The 23492-nt window shown below is 31.5% G+C and overlaps 1 protein-coding gene across 1 annotated transcript; it reads left to right on the top strand.

Annotated features, from left to right (window-relative positions):
* The first annotated feature begins 453 nt into the window (after window positions 1–453).
* LOC134714376 (uncharacterized) lies at window positions 454–22994 on the top strand. Its single transcript, XM_063575618.1, has 14 exons — window positions 454–576; window positions 4243–4382; window positions 4922–4966; window positions 7487–7596; window positions 10669–11204; window positions 13139–13326; window positions 13767–13898; window positions 16406–16466; window positions 17173–17315; window positions 18396–18440; window positions 19372–19481; window positions 20645–21180; window positions 21633–21829; window positions 22818–22994. The coding sequence occupies exons 1-14, from the start codon at window positions 519–521 to the stop codon at window positions 22992–22994; spliced, it is 2478 nt and encodes an 825-aa protein (XP_063431688.1). The 5' UTR covers window positions 454–518.
* Window positions 22995–23492: the final 498 nt, after the last annotated feature.

The raw sequence follows: 23492 nt of genomic DNA on the forward strand, positions 1-23492 counted from the left end.
ATTTGACGTTTTTGGATTTTTTATTATTAAGAACTGCACTTTCAATTATGCACACACCAAAAACGAAGTCGTCGATCCTTTCACAATTACATTTATCTAAATTGAAAACAATCTGCCAACAATGTACTAATTGACAGAATAAATCCATAAAATTAAGGAAAATAAAAAAAAAGTCAAATGACTTATTTTAAGTTTAAAGGAAATCTAAAACAAATTTCTTTGAGATCGATCATTTACTGTTTCTGTACCTAAAATCTGACTGATATAATAAACATTTTGTTTAAATAAATTTGAAATATGTAACTGGTATTTCCGTTCTTAAATGTATTGAATGACAAATTCCGCCAACAACGTTAGTTTAATTCCTCAATAAATTATTGGAAATCGTTTCTTAATTATTTAGGTGTTACTTTTACTTTAATATGCATATTTATATTTGCTTTTCATATCGATATTTAACAGTGCTGTTCTTTAATTTCTCTTAGACTTTATTGGCCATATCGAAGAACATATCTGATATGAAAACTTTTGTTTGCTATATTTTGTACCATGTGGCGTTCATATTTCTTTTATCAGGTTAGTAATTTTATTTAAATAAATGTTGAACTGTTACTTACAACCACTGGGTCGATGCCACTGCTGGTGGAGATTTATTTCCCGAGGGTATCCAGTAAGTCCAGATGTCAGCACTGCTGGTGCTGACATGAATTATCATTGATATTGTTATATTTATAAATTAACTGATTACAAAATTTTGAATTTTATGAAATACTATGGCTTTTCACTTCAGGCATATATTACCTTAGCTGTATTTGGCAAAAATTTTAGAAATTTTGGTCCTCAATGCTCTTCAATTTCGTACTTTATTTGGACTTTTAAACTGTTTTTGATTCGAGCGTCACTGGTGAGTCTTTTGTAGACGAAACTCGCGTTTGGGGTATACATAAAATTTAGTCCTGGTATATATGATGAGTACTACAAGTACATATCTTAAATTTTTTTTTTTATTCATCAATTGGTTGCTTCATTTTCTTGTTTGTGTATCTGTGTGTGTGTTCATGAAAGTTTTATACATTTTTGGTATTTTTCATATGTCATACATGTTGTTACTGTTTAATAATATTATCGTTATTATCATTATTATTATCATTATAAGTACAAATTTTAACATTATTTGCTTTCAAAATAAATATGTACATATTTTAGATTATAATGTGTTACATAGAACACATTTTTTTATACTGATAACAATAATCAAGTAGCATGCTGTTGGAATTCATAATTAATCTCTTTTGTTATTATTGCATGAAAGTGTGAAATTAGCCCGAATGAAATAACAAACAGAAACATTGATATGGTTATATTTATAAGTTTACTGTTTACAAAATTTTGATTTTTTTTTAAATAATAAGGCTTTTCTACCTCAGGCATAGATTGCCTTAGCTGTATTTGGCAAAGCCTTTTGGGAATTTTGGTCCTCAGTGCTCTTCAATTTCGTTCTTTGTTTGACCTTTTTAACTTTTTTTTTAATTCGAGCGTCACTGATGAGTCTTTTGTATGCGAGGCGCGCGTCTGGCGTATATGCTAAATTTAGTCCTCGTATCTATAATGAGTTTATTTAGTCAGTCTTAACAAAAATATGGATGTTAACAAATAAAATTTGAACCATATAATCAGACATCAATAACAAATTCTTTATATAAGAAAAAATACAATACGATAAGGTATGGAATAATATAGACAACCTATGACTCATATCATAACTTGGTACTGACAGACAAATAAGTATAGGCGTTCAAAAAGTTTTCGTAAAGTCTTAACCTATCTCACCCTTTTCAATCTCGATCAATGAACAAACAAAACGTACAAAGAACTACAAACATATAAAACAAATTTGTTTTGGGAAATCAAATGACCCTTAAATAACTATTTGACAGATAACCACATAACATAAAAGATAAGAAACAATTTCATGCCATATCAAAGAATGATAGTCATTTCTTAAAAGTCGAATTAATAAGTGTGTTGATTATTAAAGTGGTACTGAGCAACATTCAATGATTGTACAATATTGGGTATGGATCTATGATTTTGGAAAGGGGACGTTATTTGCATCTTATGCTAAAAATTAAAAAAAATTTGTTCAAATCAAATAAGGGGTTCTCTTTATCCCCTGTATCCGCCACTGTTGAGGCAAAAACACAAGACTTTATGTTAATCTATTAATCAATTAGATAAATAGTAACACATACAATTTTTGTTTAAAAATATCCTAAAAAGTTACTTTCAAAGTCTATTAGAAATTATTTAAAGCATTTGGGATATTTGTATTTTTGTTAAGCAATCTAGGAAAAAAAATTATAAGTTAGAGTCGTTCTCTGTTTCCTGCAAACCTCATTCAAAGAACATTTGTGTAATGAACTGTAAAAATGCAAATGTATTTAAAAAAAAATCATAATGACATTGAGAGTCTTATATGACTTTTTGTGATAGTTAATCAAATAATAAGTTTATTTTAATAATTAGTTTTCTAAGAAAAGAATATTTAATCTATTTCATTATTTGACATTCACTAACTTATCAATCATCTCTAAGAATTAAAGCCAATGTCCCTTTGAAAGATACTTTGTCCTGTTTTAAGTGGGATCTTATCTGTCTTTCATGAAACAGTACTATTTTTTTTTTCTAAATAAGGCTTCTAATTAAGTGAGATGTTACAGTGCGTCATTTTAAAAGTGGATTTTATTATTTTTTCTATGAGATTTGTTTCAACTTTAGATGAAAAAAATAAGCCTGTGCTATAGAAACAGCTTAATAATGACACATTCAATAACAAACCATCTTACTCTAAAAGGAAAGCAAATGAAGAAATTACCATAGTCTTAAGTTTTTATATTTTGCAATACACCTATTGGCAGTTTGATATTGTATGGTTTTGAAATAATACCGATTCAGCAAAAGTTTTCTCTGATTTAAAGGCCTGCCATTCCTTTCGCAAAACATCTAAACATGTATTGTAAGTTGTACTGAAATATGTCTGACTTACGAGTAATTTTACTCTAAAATTGTTTTATGGAAAAAGCCACTGAATCTTATAAGATCATGTTTTGTTATGTTTTCAATACAATGCAATATTAGAAGAAGCTTATATTTTTATCTGCAAAATGCAAGAAAATAGTCTAAACATATAAGAAAAATAATGACTGAACTGAGGCATTACATGTACCTTCCAATTTTATTATAAATATACAAATACAAAAAAATAATAGCGTAAAGTAATTGGATTGAATACACTGAACAAACTATACAAAATGATTAAAAAGATACTTTTTATTTCGTGCAATATCGAGTAAAACGAGATAACTAGCCAAATAGGTTACATGTGAAGTCTGTATAACTAGATCCCAAATCGATTGTAACTAAGTATTGTATGATATCATAATAATATAAATCTAATATTTTAATGACCCTAGAGGATTTTGATATTTTAGATTGTTTACTTTATCGCAACAAATGGAAATTAATATGGAATAATGTATATAATTACTGCTATTAATTTCCATTTTCTTGTCGCAAAACTTGTCATCCAATAAAAAATTGATTTGATATGTGAGTCGAAGTAAGATTGGGAGAGATACATTAACGTCATAGACCAACGTAATCAGAAATAGAGTACCTTAGAAATTTGAATCGTTTTGAAAATTGATTTCTATTGACATTAAACAAGGCCACTTACTGCCGGAGGCTCATTGACCCGAAGAGACACATATGTCCATGTTTAATTTATGCAATTATAAATCAAAGGTTGTAGACAATTGAAAAGCAGGTCACAGTTAGACCTCAAGTCTATTAGCATGCGTAATGAAATGACGTGATGGCGAACCACAGACAATTCTGTAAAATTACACAGAAGACCAAAATCAGTTTTTCGCACTAACTTTCCAACGCAATGATTAAAGCGAAACAAAGTGTTGGGTAAAAACATATACAAAAGAAGATTTGGTATGATTGTCAGTGTTACATTTATATATTTTCACTCGTTAGTTTTATACACCAACTACTTCCCTTCCCTTTCTTTATCACCAAACCTAAGTTTGAATGGAAATTATCTGTGTCTCCTGATGGAAAAGTCTAGGTATTTACCAGGAAAACGTAAATCATGGAATGAATTTGAGTTCCGACACTAAGGCATTTTAATAAGAAGTAAACATTTGCCTAAATCTGACTTTTTACAATTTTTAGATGTGAATTGTAGCAGTTATACAAAGCAGATAGCTGAGTCTATATTTACTGACTACGACACAGGACTTCGACCAGTATGTGAAGGAATTACACAAGTAAATCTAACAATGGGCGTGGCTGTCAGACAACTGATAGGTTTGGTATGTATTCTCATCATAAAGAATATAACGATCGATAAAGATTTATTAAACTTTTATTTAAATAATCTTAAATTTTATATTCTGGTCTTATTTTTTTATTTTTGAAAACACCAGAATGTATGAAACCACGCAAAAAAAGTATTAATCAAATATTGATTAAATCAGCCAACGGAACGAACAAACAACAACTGTCATATTCCTGACTTAGTACAGGTACTTGCAAAAAAGTATTTTTGAAGTTGATAAGTCAATGAAACTAAAATTATAATGTGTTTTCAAAATCAATGCATTACTCCCATACATTTGGTAACAATAACAAAATATCATAATTTAAAATATTTTTAATATTATGACCAAGATGTAGCTGATGTTTGGTTGATCGAGAATCATGAATTATATTATACTGCTCTTGAGGATACATTCCAATTTTTGTGGAAATTTTATGAATAGTACAAAGATGATACGAGGTCAGACCATATAACATAGGAAAGTAGTAAGTTTATACGCTATAATGATTGAATCTTATTTTTCGTTTATAGGATGAACCAAACCAGGTAGTAAAATTAAACTTATGGGTGCGATTGGTAAGTTACAAACTTTTCATAAATACTTTATAAGTAGTAAAAGTAATAGTCAAAAGATTCATGTAATTCCACTGCCTCGACGTGCTAGTGTGCTTCTCCATAAGATAAGTGGCTTATACAGAAATAAGAGTTTATGTGAATGTCAACGAAACAACTCTCATTAGAGACCGTATGACTTTCAACAATGAACAAATTTAATACCTCATAGCCAGTTACATGAGTACCCGACATGACACATCTAAAACGATATATATAAGATAAGAAAAAGGTTAAGAGAAAGAAAAACGTTTCTCGTGCAGATATTTGTCATACATGTTCGTTAACATTGTTAGTAGATAAACCAACCAATGAAATAGGAATACATTTACATCCATTCCGACAACAAAAAAATATTAGAATACAATACATAAAAGATGAATGGGATCTTTTGCATTATATTCCTTATGTTCATCACTTAAAAGAAATATAATTAAATGTTCAAATCCTTACTGTGTTCACCTTATTACTGTGTTCACACTCTTTGTTTCAACACCTGCCCAATTTTACCGCGATGTAGCGGGTATCCTATAGTTTTAATGACATTTACATCTCATCTCGTTATAGTTATAAAGGAATACCAGTTGATTTGCTCTTTGGTATTTATTATAAATATATTGTCAGAACACAAATTTTAAAGCAAAAAAACGAGTTATTATGTCAAGAACGTTTCTTTTTCATTTAGCTTAAAATCTACAAAGTTAATGATTTTTACTTACTTGTATTATATTTCTTTTGCACTCATAATATTTGCGCGAAATTTAATTTTGATTAAAAAATCGACACATAAGGAAATTATACAAAAGCACAATTATAACTTATTGTTATAAACTGCTACACTTTTGCGCGATCAATTTTGCCCAACCAGTTAATCAATCACATTAAAGTGTATAGTTCCTTTGTTCAATTGTAATCATCACTTACAAATGATGTGTTTAGTTTAATATAAGTAAACACAATTTCTATTAGTTGTTGAATAGATATTTTGAATACTATAATATCGGTTAGTACTTCTGTACAATGTCATGCGGTATATTTTATAATTTTATATATTGTTTATGAGTATTGACACTTATCGCAAAGTTTGTTGAACTTGATGTTTTAGGTTGATGCACATAAGCATAAATCCCAAGACAATTCCTAAGTTGGCATGCACCAAGGATTTGTATAGTCAAATCCTTGCATGCACCTACAACTGTGATTCAATGTAATTTTAAATTTGTTTGTCGAATCTTCCACTTCAAAGTTGTTCTATAATTAAAACAAGACATATCATGAACTAAATCTGTTTGTTTAAACGCAGAATTCAGCTTTTTGCTTTATGTGTGTGTGTTCTAGAAATTTGATGATATTAAGTCAAATATATAAATAAAAAAACACCGAAGAGATTACTTCACAAAACTATTTGAATAGAATAATACTATGACGACGAACATCATAAAATGATTAAGATTTATTTTAATCCCACACATAGTTATAACAAAACATTGAATGATAAACTTGGCAATATCAATGAAAAAAATACGTATCATATATTCAGGTCAGCAAATCACGAAAAAAAGGTAAATTCCAAACATACCGAAATCTTTATAAAGTGGCAAATTCAAAAGGTCAAACACATCTAACGAATTGAAATCAACTGTCAAATTCTTGACTTGGTTCACGCATTTCCTTATGTAAAAATGCTGGATTAAACCTTCTTTTTTCTATAATTGTTTTTTTGAGAACACAAGATTTCAAAATTTATTTAGTTTTAAGTGATCAAAGCTTACAAACTAAGGATTTTCTTATCCCAGGCATAGATTACCTTAGTCGTATTTGGCACAACGTTTTGGAATTTTGTATCCTCAATGCTCTTCAAATTTGTACTTGTTTGGCTTTATAAATATTTTGAGCGTCACTGATGAGTCTTATGTAGACGAAACGCGCGTCTGGTGTACCTAATTATAATCCTGGTACCTTTGATAACTATTAACCTGTCATGAAAAAATTGAGTAAATGCCTAGTAGGATGTTAACTTTTGAACAATCGCGTTTAAAGTTTGGTACGGCCTGTGGATCAAGAGAAAGCAGGGTATAAATGCATATAAAATAATCATGTTTTCGTCCTAAATATGCATGTGATTTACCACTAGACGCTGACATAAGTGTTTGTACTGCTGTTTCACTTAATGTTTTTTTTAATTCGTTTTGTCACAAAAGGTAAAATCACTAAATTACTGAACTCAGAGGATAATTCAAAATTAAAAGTCCCTAATCAAATGGAAATATAAAAATGGAGCCTAACCAGAAACGTTTGGACTTTTAATGGAATGATATTATCCACTCCCTATATAATAATGAGTCAACGTCTGTCTTATTTGTACATTTATTTATATAATTCTTGCTACATTTTCTAAGAGCAAGCTATTTTTTCATTTAAAATATCCATTATTTGTTCAATTTTATTTCTTGTAAACAGTCACCTTTGGTATTTTCTTTTCAGAAATGGAATGACTGTTCATTACAGTGGAATGCTAGCGACTTCAATAATACAGAATACATCATTGTGCCGATCAAAAGGATCTGGGTGCCAGATGTAACACTCTTTGACAGGTATTATTTTGTAGTCATCAACGTTTAAAACACTAAAAACGCTTCCTACAAAATGAATTATTCACACAACAAACACCACCAACTAACAAGGGTTGATTCAGAGGACTAAGCAGATCATGACTCACATGTGACTGACGTCGCATTTCTTGTATAAAATACGATACCAGTCTTCAAGTGAATATGTCTGCATCACACAATGACAAATCTTAATGATACAATGGAACCCAATGAAATGCTTCATAATGTCATGCACTATAAAGTACAGGTTAATTTCAGTGGTTTTAAGCTACTGATTTGACGTTTTGAATCATGGATTAGTGTTTGCTAAATTCACCTGGGTATATGTAATAAATAAGCTAGACTAAAAAGATAAGTTCTGTAAAGTAAGCGGACAAGGATAGAGGACGTGATTTAGTCTATTACGTTTGATAACGGTAAACAATCTTACCTCTCAACAATGTTAAACGAGTTATTGCAGTTGGTTACATTAATGCCTATCAAAAACAAGATACGCATAAGAATTTCATGAAAAATTACAGGTGTACTACGGTTATAGAGAACTGGTCCCGGCGCCATAAAACTATTTGAGTAAACTTTTTATACTCAGCCTGAGAATTTTCTCAACTTTTTGATTCTCAGCAAAATACACCGCCATTAAATATTTCTCAGATATTGTTTTACTCAAAGTTAAGAATATTCTTAAATATTTGAGTATAGCCAATACCATACTTAAGTAAAAAATAAAATCTTACGTGTCGCTTAAGAGGGTATTTTGATATAGAATTTTAAAATGTCAATAAGGTTTTTAAGGATTCCAAAGCGTATTAGAGACATATAGTAAACATAAATTTGGTCTTGAATTTTTTTTTTCAAAGTAGAAATTTTGACATTTCAAATCTTATAATTTCTACTTTAAATGAAATTATTCCATATTAATCTTACTGAATTTTAAAAGAGACCACAAAAAAGCCACCAATCATACAACTTCTCATTGTAGATACTCCTAAAACTTGATGTCCATTTACCAAAACATGTATAACAATCAAATATACCAGATGTCACCATATCTACTGTTCATATCTCAGATATCCAAATTATTAGGAAGAAAGTTAAATAATTCCCCTCCCCTTGTTTGGGTTTAAACAGATCGTAGTCAAAATTGATTAATGTATCATTTGTGCAGCTTCGGGGGAAGGGGAAAAGTGTGTGTGTGGGGGGGGGGGGGGGGGATGACTGGGTAGTGTCGTCATATATATGTCGTTGATACAGACAACAAATATGCATGATCAGAACACAAAAAATTAACAGAAAACATTTCTAACTGAACATGTTGAATAAAGAAAAAGGGCCAATAGAATTACAGAATACGGAAAAATAGAACCACCCCACTCCCCTTTTCCCCTTATCAAGACCCTCATATATCATTGTGACTGGTAGTTTGTTTGTTAAATTAAACAGTTTTTATTTTCGAAAAAAATGTTTTTACAAGGTGTTGTTAATAAATGAAATGACTAATAAAATATGCTATGCCTTCTCACACGATGTTGTACTTCCATTTTCTCTTTCTGACAGGGCAATATGATATTTAACTCAGAGTAGTTTTACTACTTGCATATAATTGTTAAATTGTATTAAAACTTTTAAATTCTGTATCAATATCTCGAATATTGAAAACGAATTAAATTTTTTGTCGAAAAGATTTTTTTTCTGTCACTTTTAGCATTAAATATAGTGGCAGCTGAGGGTGAAACAAACTTTTATTTTCTCAGGGTCAAAAACAAATAATTTCTTTCTCCTAAAACTGAAAACAAATCCAAAAAAATCCCCCACCCCCCAGAAAATCAAATGAAAAACATCTGGTTTTTTAATGTATTTTTTTGTTTTTCACTTTAATAAACAAATGACTTAAAATTGTCACATGGTGTCTTCTTATGTCGTCTGAATACATAATGAATGTTATTGATCCGTAGCAAATGTTGACTTGGCATGCCATACACGATAGAAGTGCGGACGTGAAAGAAAGCACTCTTCACGTAAACGTCAACGAAGAATACATTTAAACTATATTAAAAAGATATATGAACAAAATAAATAAATATTAAAAGTAATATATATTTATAAGAACGAAAGAGTAAATAACTCAAAATATTTCAGGAATTGTCTCTTATAATTTAAAACAATTGCCTACTTTATACAGTATCGGATAATCCGGTAGCTTTTTGTCCATTAACAATAACAGGTGGTTACAAACTTTCCATTTACCGATGCTTACAAAATGCTACTTGTCATTTTATCTATCATAGATTCTTTTTTATGTTTTACATTATTGCTAAAGAAATAAAACTTGAGTATTAGTGAAGTGTGGTATACTTTTTAATTTTCAAACATCTATTTTTGTCTATGCCAAAAACGCGCGTCTGGCGGACTAAATTATAATCCTGGTACCTTTGATAACTTTTTACACCACTGGGTCGATGCCACTGCTGGTGGACGTTTCGTCCCCGAGGGTATCACCAGCCCAGTAGTCAACACTTCGGTGTTGACATGAATATCAATAATGTGGTCATTTTTATAAGTTTCCTGTATACAAAACTTTGAACTTTTTCAAAAACTAAGGATTTTCTTATCCCAGGCATAGATTACCTTAGCCGTATTTGGCACAACGTTTTGGAATTTTAGATCCTCAATGCTCTACAACTTTGTACTTGGTTTATAAATATTTTTGATCTGAGCGTCACTGATGAGTCTTATGTAGACGAAACGCGCGTCTGGCGGACTAAATTATAATCCTGGTACCTTAGATTACTTTTTTACCGCTTACGTCACTGAGAAAAATAATCTCAGCAAAGAAAAAAAATTCTCAGCTAAGAATATTCTCAACATTGAGAATATTTTTTTTGGCGGATCAAAAAGTTCTCATTCTTAGCTGAGTAAAATTATTCATTCTGAGAATATTTTTTTACTCAGAAAAAAAAAAGTTTTATGGCGCCGGGACCTGAACTTGTTAAAAAAACAGAAATTAGCCGAATGTGATATCTGTGTTTTTACCTTTACCTTTTTCTTTCTTTTAAGTATCACCATTGAACTTTCCGGTATGAAAAGCTATAAAGCTATTGTTTATCCTGATGGAACAGTCTATTACAACTTCCCAACGCTCATCGAATCCATTTGTCCTATAGACGTTACCTGCTTTCCCTTTGATTCTCAGATGTGTCCTCTAGTTTTTGGTTCATGGGTATACCATGGGTTGCAGCTTGACATTCAGGCAAGGAATAATCCTGGTGATTTGTCATCTATGAAGAAGAATGTTGAATGGATAATTGAAAAGGTTGAAGTTCAAAGACATGTTTTAAAATACGGATGTTGTCCGGAACCGTATCCAGATATTACATTTTATATTTACTTGAAACGTAAACCAGCATATTATGTAACAAACATAATTATACCGTCAGTGATTATTACCGTGCTTGCTATCCTTGGCTATTTCCTGCCAGTAGAATCTGGTGAAAAGGCGTCTTTAGTCATCACAATCATGCTATCCTTGTCAGTTTTCCAGTTACTTGTAGCAGACAAGTTACCACCATCCGCTGATGCAACACCTTGGTTAAGTAAGTTGTTCTTATGTTATCATCACAGTTTTATCATCCAGTTCATTTATTAAATCTTAGTTTATGACTACGAAAAGAGTAAGTCCGGTAAGGGCTGGTTTTGGCCTCAATTTTCACGTTCATCTGACGAAAGATTTTGGGCACTTTTTAAACACTTAATGTCTATTTCAATTATTTCAATATTTTTTTAAAAGATTTTAACTCATTAAAAAACGCTCCGATTCAAGCTTATGTATGAAAAATCTATCAAATATGTCAAAAACTGTAACTTTTCATATGATTTTGTCAAAAATGAAAGTGGCCGCATCCGTGTTCATCCACGACCTTTATATATGTTATGTATTATCATTTAACACAACTTACATTTCAATATCAAGAATGAACACGAATGCGGCCACTTTCAGTTCAGACGGTAACCGTCTAAAATTTAACCAAATTGCTGAAATTGAGAAGATTTCAGTAATTTAGCATGAACTTATGACGCAAGTACCCGATAAATGTGCATTGTAATGCCAAAATAAACCCATATGTATGTAGCAGAGGTATTATACCTTCCAAAAAATTACTTAAAGTTTATATTTAAACAATTTTGTAAAACTGTTATATTTTGGGGCCAAAAAGGGGTCTTACTGAATCTACTCCTTTAAACGAATATTTAGTTTCAAGTTTATTTCAGAAGAAACACCAACATAGCTAAATAATACTATTCATTATATAATTACTACTAGAATTTGATATATAATAAATATTAGATAGTCATACAAAACTAATCTTGAAGTCCATACAAATTCTTGGGAACTCGTTTTACAAATTCAAATGTGACGTCATTTTGAACGTTACACTGGGTTTTAGTTAACACAGCTGTAGATTTTTGTAATGAGTTCGATTTTATTATATTGCTTGTCACCACTTCAGTTTCATCATGTAGATATATTATATAGGCATTTTGTAAGAATTACTGTTCTCAAAAGTATGAATTATTCTTAATAATAATTATGTTTTTGTCCCAGGCGTATTGATCACAACCTTTTAAGACTTTTATTCATTTGTTTCTCTGTCCTATATTTTCTCCGATTTTTTTGTATTGTAGTCCTGTCATGCAATTTTGTCATATAAAATTTATAAATAACATCGCCATTGAAGCGGGAGGTTTGGCATGCCATAAAACCAGGTTTAACCCATCATTTTTATTTTAAAATGCCCTATGATGAGTCTTTTGTAGACGAAACGCGCGTCTGGCGTATATATTATATTTAGTCCTGGTATCTATGATGAGTTTATCTACCAAGTCAGTGAAATGGCCATTGTTATATTATAGTTCGTTTCTTTGTGTGTTACATTTTAAGGTTGTGTTTCTGTTGTGTCGTAGTTCTCTTATATTTAATTTGATGCGTTTCCCTTAGTTTTAATTGTAACCCGGATTTGTTTGTTCTCTATCGATTTTTTTTATTTCTAACAGCGGTATAATACTGTTGCCTTTATTTATCATAAGGGTTAAATATTGATGCAGTGAAAGATAATCTTAAATATCTATATCTAAAATTTCACCTTACTGTTTCAAATGCAAAGTGGATAGTTAAGTATTGTTATATCCATTTTGATTGAAGGAATCTTATATTTTGCATTGACATTAAAGTGGATAACTAAGCTTATTTGAAATTTGACTTACTTAGTCGTAAACATTTCCAATATCAGCGTAAATAGGGTATTTTCAAAACAAATTTGTAGGTCCGGTCCTATGTTTTAAGTCCATTTTTGTCATATAGCTCTTCACGTGTTTCTGCGCTTAAACATCCTTGGCTATAAAATTGTTGTGTTCTGTGTAATTAAGCTGTTTCTTTTAAAGAGTGTTGGTTTTTCGTCCAAAATATTTAACAGAAAATTTTGAAAACAAAAATCAATGACACAACAGGTCTTTTTTATCTCTTTTTCAGTGTTTTTCTTCAACTTTATTCTCGGGATGTCTGCCGTTTCCACAATGATACAGGTAGCCGTTATCAATACGTATTACCGTGGAGAGAAGGTTGTGTTAGCGTGGATGACAAAGTATATTATAGTACCACTGTGTTTCATAACAATGGTTCAGATTCCAGGATACAATTCACCAAAATGTAGCCAAAAGGTAATTCAAATTGATCAAATTTACTGGAGATGATATGTTTAAATGCCGCCTAGTTAAAAGAAGTTATAAAACGTTTAAACATAGTTGGTAATTCGAAAGTGAGTTATTGTCCACTATTTCACTTTCAATTATGATTAACTCCTAAAACATCAATATTTTTTTTTTATATCTCGTAAATAATGCCCCTTAAGGATAATGTAAGGGTTTTTATTATAATTGAATGTATGCCTTTTTCTGAATTTGGTGAAGATAAGCATGGCGTAAGATCCATGAATAGCGCATCAACCTTTTTAGGATGATAATTCAATATAAAAGAGAAATGGTTGATTTCCACTTTACACTTTGAATTTAGTACATACATTTGACTGTCCCTTTGGTATCTTTCGTCCCTCTTTTGTAATTGATAAGCAGATTAATTTCTTTACTGTTTTTTTTTGCAGTACCAAGTTAAAGATATATTTGAGAAAGACAAAGAACCGAGTAATACGGCTTTATGGAAGTGTTTTTCTGTTGCACTAGACAGACTTGGCATACTTTTATTTATATTCACTGTAACTGTAGGATGTGGCTGTGTATTTGGACAAATAACGTCATAACAATTTTCACAACAGGTCTTTTTTATACGTATGATGCAAAATAAGTTAACATATGGTTTAATAAAAATAAAATATGTGTCAATCAAAGAAAGCCTGAACATGGTTCTATTGCAGACGATGTTTTCGTTTACAAAAGGAAGTTTCCAATGCGTATGCTTTCGGAAAATAAAAATAACTTTACTAACGTTTATAATATATCCAAAGTGTCATCGTAATAGAAGTCGTAGTACTCGATGGTAAGAGAGGTCCTAAGCATGCATGAGGTTATTATACCTTACGATATGTTTTATAAAATATCGTTATAAGACAATTCTAAGGAGATAATTCTAAAGCAATGGCGGACTAGGAAAAGTCGACAACAATCAGTATTTAACCGTAACGTCTGTAAGCAGCGGGAATCAAACAAAATATGTCTCGAAATGTCAAGTGAACACAATTTGTCCTTTTTTAAAGATTGAAAATGCCTTTTCTTAAGTTCCCCTCAAGCTTTTTTGTTTTTATATTAATGAAAAAATAAACATAATTTGCAGCATGCTGTCACAACGATTGTCAGTGTCCTTGCCGAATGGTGTTGACTGTCTTCGGGCTTTAAGGCTTCCGTTACCATTAAACACTGGCCTCTACGGAATATCAAATAGCGCTTAAAACCACTGAATTGATAACCATCTTCATCTTTTATTGGTTTAAAAAAACATAGTCTAAAAAATAGTCTCCCAAAACGCGTAATATGTCACTGCAGTAAATCCATTGAAGTTTACGTTGATGACGTTGTTGGTAACATTTGAGTGATACAAGTAAGACAAATAGTTTTCTCTTCCGGGTAAGTGGGACTTTAAATCAATATCGTCAGGAAGAAGCCTTGTATATTAACAATGGAACATAAAGGTATCATAATGATTTTACTAATAACTTCATTATTATGTTATATTGAAACACTCTAGTCCATCCACTATTATTTATTGGTGCTTCTATCAATCCATACACGTCAGTTGTTTCATATTGAAGTAATTAGAAAAGCGTTCTGCTCGAATGAGCATAAGAACATAATCGTGATTGTGTTGTTTCCGTTTGTGATTCGCGTACTTTATGCAGATCTTACACGTTCCTTGTTCATGTTCTAAATAAGCTCAAGGAATCTTAACACTCGAAGACCAGGTTTTTAATGTTTCTCATTACATGTATGTGGTCGATACTATGTTTGATACCATGAATAGAATCCTCCATTGGTCAGTTATTCTTGGTAATACCCGGAGTGTAATGTGATAACATTTCTCAGTGCCTTATCGACTGACATAAAATGTATTGAATTAATTCGTTTTAAAATGTCCCGTTTAACACTACTTTCAGGTTGGATTGGATAGATTCCGATTCATATACATACATTCGTCAAGGTTAACATCCCTGAGTTTCTTTGGAGTTTAAGTTGAATTTTCCCTGATTATGATTCATCTTTCACATTTTCTTCGTCTGTAAAATAAAAATCACAAAAACACTGACTCGGAGGAAAGTCCATTATGAAATGGCAAAGTCAAAAGCTCAAACAAAACAAACAAATGGATAGCAACTGTCATATTCCTAATTTGGTGTAGACTTTTTCTCATGCATGTAGAAAATGATGGATTAAACCTGGCTAACATCACTTGTATGGCAGTTGCATCAAATTCTATTATATTGACAACGACTTGCGAGCAAAACACACAGACGCAAGAGGTAACAATGTCAGAAGTAGTACTGAATTCCTCAAATGCTCGCCCAATTTCTGTAATTTATCAGTTAGTTACTAGAGACTTGATGATGTTGTGTAAATTTTAATTCGTTTCTTAACGTTAAGTTTCAAATTACAGTGTTTAAAATCATATCTATATATCAGAAGTATTATATCGTCTATATGTTGAGAATCCTGCCTTTTTACGCTGTCTGGACACTTAAGATAAATACGTATTTTGTATTAGAATAGAAAAAAAGACTATACCAACCTTATTGTTGAAAGGAACTGGATTTATCACAGAAGTAAACTAAAAGACGAAAGAAATATACATGTTATATTTATACGTTTTTCTGTAGCATGATATTTGTGCTTATCATGCTCATTGTATCATTATATTTTTTGTATCGATACTAAAAAATTTGCAACCTCTGTCAAAATTACATTTGTTCAGATATATAATTTTGTTTGAATCCAGAAGTATTTTAGTAAAATATTGAAGTAGTTCTTTTTGAGAAAAAAAACCCACTGATGTCAAACTAGCACTACCTTTTAATAATGAACATGTCTTTTGCCTTATGACTAGATTGTTTTTGTTAAATGCTTTTTGTAAAAGCCTTTTGAAACCGACCAATAAAACAAACCAGATTTTCAATATTATTATCGAAATAAGTATAAAACGTTTATAATATGATGACTTCATTATAAAGTGACCCAATCACAAGTTGATTGACCGTTATGAAATATTTGTATCACAAACTACCACAATTTTGTTCAGTACATAACATCACATGAGCAACATGACGGGTGCCATTATTGGGACCAGAACTGCTTAGATTGTATGAGATCACATGAATATTTGGTGAAGTTCGTTTTGCTCAGATTTTAGTTGTGTATGCATTGTTTCGTGGTCTTGTTTATCTTTTCGTCGTCAATTTTGCAATGACATTATCGGTTTCCTCTTTACTTGTTTCAATTCCCTCCGGTATCATACGGCTCTCCTTTACATATATTAATTTAAAAAATGTATAGATCATTTGAAAATCAACATGTATTAACTTTTCTTGTCAGCATACTTTTTCTTTATTATTTTGTAGTTAATAAATTTTTTAATCACCTGTTTATAATTTTCTCTGAAAAAAAAACCCCAATATCTATGCACCAGTAAATATCATTCAAATCCCATATAGGTTATTATACTGGGTTACATATATATAAACAAAGCAAACAGGATAACAAATAAGATGATCTTATATAAGAGTTAACTGCAAATACATTGTACATAAGTATGTTGGTTAAATTCATAAATAATTCAAAACTGTCTATGACGTTGCCTACGATTATGGTTTTCCAAATAATTTCATTGAACAGACCAGACAATGCATACAATGGATAAAAGTGTAAATATTTTGGAATTCCATTATGATTGATCCTGTTGCTACTACCTACATGTCTCTCATCCCTAAAGAAGTCACTCGTAGAGGTTTTGCTTTTGAGAAATATTTAGATCATGTTGATGCATCCATCGTATTTTTGTATTTCTAGCTGTTTATTGTACTACAAGCCCGGTTAAGAATGTTAGTGATGTGATATTTGCAGACTATGATAGCAGCTTAAGACCAGTATGTAATGGGACTACACAAGTTAATGCTACTCTAGGCATTGCATTGAGACAAGTTATAGAATTGGTATGTAATATAACTTACTATTTCTTATAGTTTGTAGGGTATTGTTAACTGAAGCTAAACAGACATCGAAATGATAGCCTGTAGATTTATGTGAAAACACTTTAGTACTCCAAATATTTGTTAAAGGGGTTGATCATTAAATGTTAGAATGATATCTATTATCCATAGCTACTTGAGACAAATTTGAACCATTAAACATAACAGTTACATTTGTCAGAACACACCATCCATCACTTTGACAATGACGATACCATCATTAAATTAAGTTGAATTTTAAGACGTTAGCAAATCAAGGCCAATTTCTAGGTAAAAATACCCTTGAACAAGTTAGTCAATTTAAGGGGAATAATACACCAGGAGCTAAACAAAACAGTTTATACTTCGTTAGTGGTGTCTTTGTGTGCTGTCGTAAATGTATGGCAGATGTCCGTTATTATTCTTCAGTTTGCATCATGTTGTAATGCACTATCGTATTATTCATTTATGCATTTCTCTGTCCTGCATGTGCTTGCATTTATTCAAAATTTACATTGTATTCCTGTCGCGTAGTTTAATCATTTTAGCGGTATTTGTTAACATTGCCATATAAGCAGGAGGTTTGGCTAGCTATAAAACCAGATTCAATCCGGTTCAACGCACTATTTTTTTTCTTAAAAAGGCTTATATCAATTCAGAAATATAGCAATTGTTACAAAACATAGTCCGTTTCTATGTATGTTGGATTTTCTCTTTTTTTTTTTGTAGTTCAGTTTTTCTATTTTTTTATTGTTTTCCTCCTCTTGTTTATGTGTTTCCCTCAGTTTTAGTTTGTAACCCGAATTTGTTTGATTTATGACTATTAAACAGCGGTATACTACTGTTGCTTTTATTTATTATTGCAGTTTATTAAATAAATTTACTAAACTATTTAGCAATAGAGCTGATCAAACCGTCCGACTTCCTAAACAAAGAATCACAAACAAACAAAAATAACAGAGAGCACATATCCAAGATAGACTGACTTGGTACACTTTACATAAAATGTGGCTTACTCCTGTTTTATCTTATAATATATGTTACGTTATTTATTTGTTTTAACAGGACGAGCCTAACCAAGTTATCAAGCTGAATTTATGGATACGTCTGGTATGTTTTGTTCTAACTATGAGCATTGATAAATAGTTTTAGCATACAGGGAAACATTTTGGGAAACCAGTTCAAATTTTTATCATGGTAAAACATTTCACCCATGTAAACCCAATTAAGTATTTGACCGATATATGGTTCCAGCATTTACACATGACTGATTGCGCTCATTATATATATATAAAAGAGAAAAAAGCTAAATAACCGACAAAGTGTATATAACTTTACTATTTTACCTGGTGTATCGCATGAAATAAAATATATGTAATGGTAATTTATTTGTTGTGTTTTCTTAAGAACCTCTCACTTGGTCAATGTCGCTGCTAGTGGAGGTTAAAAAAAACTTTCCGAATTGTGGGTATCTCCGGCCAAGTAGTCAGCACTTTTGTGTTGACAGGAAATACTGTATCATTGATATTGCCATAACTATAAATTAACTGGTACAAAACCATAAAATTTTCGAAATACTTAGGATTTTTCTACCCAATGGATAGGTTACCTTAATTTTATAGTTGTGTTCGATAAACTTTTCAGAATTTTGAGTCACTAATGCTGTCTGTATTTTATTTGGCCTCTATCTTCTTTTCGCGCGTCACTGCTACATTTTTTAAGTCTTTTATACGAAACGCGCGTCTGGCGTACACAACTAGATGTTGGCATCTTTGATGACAATTTTCTTCTTCTAGTTTAGATATAGAAAGATGTGGTACAGAATCAGTTCCAATGAAACAGCTCTAAATCCAAGTCACAATTTGTAAAAGTAAACCATAATAGGTCAAAGTACGGAAATTCCACGCAAATTAAAACACAGACAACAGATTAGTTGAAATAATTATGAAAAAATATGAGATAATCAATTTTGAATCGTGTTTCAGTGTTCATTATTTAACGCAGTGCACCTTTGATTTATAATAATATGTAAATGTTTCAGAAATGGAATGATTGCCTTCTTCAATGGGATCCAAATGATTTCGATGGAATAACTAACATTATCGTACCTTATAAAAAGATCTGGGTGCCTGACTTAACCCTTTATGACAGGTAACATACAGTCGAACCTTATACAAAGATCTGGGTGCCTGACTTAACCCTTTATGACAGGTAACATACAGTCCTAATTGAAAGTTCCACAGTATTGATGTGAATGCCGCTACAGCTTCATATTGGTACTATTGCAATGTAGTAAATATTTTATCCGTTTACCTCAAATGCAAGGGGCGATGTGATTTTCGTTGCCAGCCAAGTTGAATAAACTATAACAATGGTACCTTAAACGTACGACTATTTTACATTTTTTTCGTATACAATATTAAGGGAGCTACCATTTGATTTTTATGGGGGGCTAGGATGAAAAATTTGTCCTGCATTTTTTTTAGTTGTAATCTCTGTCCTGCCTTTTTATTTTTCACTCTATCCGGTCCTGCCTTTTTTCAGTTTATCCTGACTTTTTTTACATAAATTGTCATCCTGACATTTTGGCAAGTGTCTCATCCTGCTTTTTTTTTTACTCGAAACTCCTGTCCTGCCTATTTTTTCAAATTTTATCCTAGCCCCCCCCCCCCCCCCCCCCTAAAAATCAAATGGTTACAAGAAATATTTAATTACACTCATACCTTGTTTTACTGACGCACTTGAAATTTCTCCAAATTTGATGGTATTCTGTTTGGGATGTCAGGATACATGTAGCCCAAAGAGAGATGTCAAAATATATTTTACCAATCTTGACAGCCCTAGATGTGTTTTACAAGAAAACCCTTTAAAATGCATTATCTATAACATATTGCTATTTAATCTACTAAACACATACAATATATGACATGCGTTGTTTCATTTTAGGAGAAAACGGTTACTGAGGCGCTTTTAGATTAATGAACACTTTTGTAAAGCAAATGTCTAGTATGCAGTTGTATACAGTTGTATACTAGCAAAATTAAATATAAGTATGATTGTTTCATATGAAAATAGAGTTTCCAAACAAATTTATAAGTTAGAAAGTATTATAAATTAGCACTTTCAGATCAATATATTGAAGTAATAATAAATACACAATTATATGACGGCAGATGACACCTTGGCCATTTTCCTATTCTTTTGATTTTTTGGGGTGTATATTCGGAATACATATACAAGTGTGCCTAAAACATAAATGTATATTTACATTTCATGATTATTTCAATTGAAAACATTATCCACTTCCGTTTCAGTATTTCATCCGAGTTCTTTGGATTAGCAGATTTCAGACCAACGATTTACTCTGATGGATCAGTATATTATAACTTTCCTACAGTTATTGAAGCTTTGTGTCCCATTGATGTTGCAAACTTCCCTTTCGATTCCCAAAAATGCGAGTTGATTTTTGGTTCTTGGGCCTATCATGGATTTTCTCTAGACTTTTCTCCAAGATCAAGTGCTGTCGATTTATCATCAATGAAACAGAACGTTGAATGGGAGGTTCCGAAACTAACCGTAGAACGACACGTTGTTTATTATGGATGCTGCCCAGAACCCTATCCAGATGTTACATTCTACTTTCATCTGAAAAGAAAACCAGCGTTCTACGTGACGAATATAATAATACCGTCGATTATGATTACGATATTAGTGGCCCTTGGATTTATACTTCCGGTTAGTTCCGGTGAGAAAGTATCGCTAGTGATAACCGTAATGTTAGCAATGTCTGTTTTCCAGCTTCTTGTTGCGGACAAGCTTCCTCCGTCAGCGGAAGCAACACCATGGATTGGTAAGAATTGTATCATTTTACTTTAATTAAGCCGCATAATTAATACATTGTCATTTAAAAAGCATATGTACAGTTGAGTTAGCGAATTCCTGAGATATTTACATAAACAAATTATACACAGAAATTAATAATTTCGATAGAACTGATTGACGTTCGTTTTGCATTTTTAATTATTTAAATAGAGATTGAATATGAGAACACAGCAATATCACGTATAAGTAATATACACATTATGAAATCACTATCTATATAATGTGAAATTATAATAAAAAAATAGTCTAAGAAAACTTACACGACCAATTTCAGAACTAGTCAACGGGTTTGTCTAATGTAAGAGTGCTCACGTTTTTTACTCTTTATTTATACAAAGGTCTAGCAACACAGATACATGCATTCAATTGAGTTTAGTAGTATTATGTGCTAAATATAAACCCTATGTATCTTTGTTTAAGTTATCTTCTTCAACTTTATACTTGGATTATCTGGGGTGTCAACCATCCTCCAGGGAGTTGTAATCAATGTGTTTTACCGGGGTCAGCAAGCCATACCACACTGGCTAATGAAGGGTGTGATTATACCAGCATGCCTGATGACGTTTGTTACTCTACCTGGCGTGGAAAGAACCAACTGCTGCGCGAAAAAGGTATATGTTTTATATTCGTTTGAATTGTACCATGGATAGAATAATGTATTGGTTTTAAGCTTAGATTTCTAATGCCCATTGCATGAATAGTTTTTGGCGGGAAAAAGTATGATTAAAATTACAGAGATTTCCTCTTGCTTTAATTTAATAAAGAATTATGTCTGTTCGGGTTGCTCACACAGTTGTCAATATTACGAACGATACATAACTGCAATACAAGTGGGAGGTTTAGCTAGCTATAAAACCAGGTAAAACCCATCATTTTCTTCGGTATCAAAGGTGTCAGACCACCAATTAAAAGTCCTTATCTGTTCAACCAATTTTTGCAATTTTCATAGCTTTCTAAAAATTTTATCTTAAGTTTAACCCCTTACAAACCAGGTATGTCATGAATCGCATAGGTATCACCTTTCGTTGTGCCAATTTTGAACAAACCTTTAAAGCCATATAAGAAAGAAGAGACCTTCCGAACTGATGTAGTACTAAAAATAACCCCTTGTTTTCTTGAAATCTTAAATTAGTATACTATGGAGCGCATTAATCTTACATCTTTAATGTCAACTCATCGACAAGTAAATTTGGGTCTCTTGCACCAAAAGTTTCATTTCTGCAAATTTGTTGGGAAGTTAAAGTAAACAATTACATCAAATGCACTATTTTTCGTCCGAGTAGGACTACGGTCTAAATTTGAGGAAGTAATTGGTGGTGTGATACCTCAGAATCATTATCGCATTTGTTTTTCACCTATTTCATTGATTGATAGGTAAGCGTTTGTTCTCATCAGTTTTTATGGACTTGCCTATTTCATATTTGCCTTGATTTAAAAAAAATGTTCTTCTTTATCAGCGTAGATTCTGCAATACAACACTAAATAATGACAACATTAACATACTGGACTGTTCGAACAAATCAAAACTAATACTTGACAGAGTGACCTGCAATACTTTAAACGTGCTGAACATACAATGTAACTGCTGTGATTATTATTTTCTAGGATGATGTCGAAAAATTCACTAAAGGAAAACTGGAAACAGGAACTTCTGACAATGCTACCATATGGAAATGTTTTTCAAACGCTATAGACAGACTTGGTCTAGCATTATTATCATTGACTTTGATTATCGGTTGTATTGTTGTATTCGGAAACATCACAAACGCTGAATCTGAATGAGGATTCAAAGAAACTTTTATATACATGCAGGCAATAACCTAACGTACAATGTATATGCCAAACTTGATAACAGATAGTGGCATAGCCAGATATAGACGCCTCCGGGTGTGGGATTTCTCGCTGTGTTGAAGACCAATTGGTGGCCTTCGGCTGTTTTCTGCTGATTAATCGGTTGCTGTCTCTTTGACACATTCAAGATTTCCATTCTCAATTTTATATATAATTATAAATAATTTTATATCAATACTTATTTGGAATGTTTAACACATTGTGTAATGTACTTACTAACTATGTACTTGCAATACTGTATCGGCGTGCATGTGTATATAAAATACTTCAAGTAAGTAAAACGAATTATTAAAACACATAGGCTAAAATAAAGTTGTTTTCTTTGAGTGCAATTTCATTTGAATTGCTACATATTGCATGTTTATCGTTTATGACCTTCATATGGAACCGCTACTAAGTATACATAAATACCTCACATTTTTTTAAAAG

This window comes from Mytilus trossulus, chromosome 4 (assembly GCF_036588685.1).
Source record: "Mytilus trossulus isolate FHL-02 chromosome 4, PNRI_Mtr1.1.1.hap1, whole genome shotgun sequence".
In the NCBI taxonomy this organism is placed as follows: Eukaryota; Metazoa; Mollusca; class Bivalvia; order Mytilida; family Mytilidae; genus Mytilus; species Mytilus trossulus.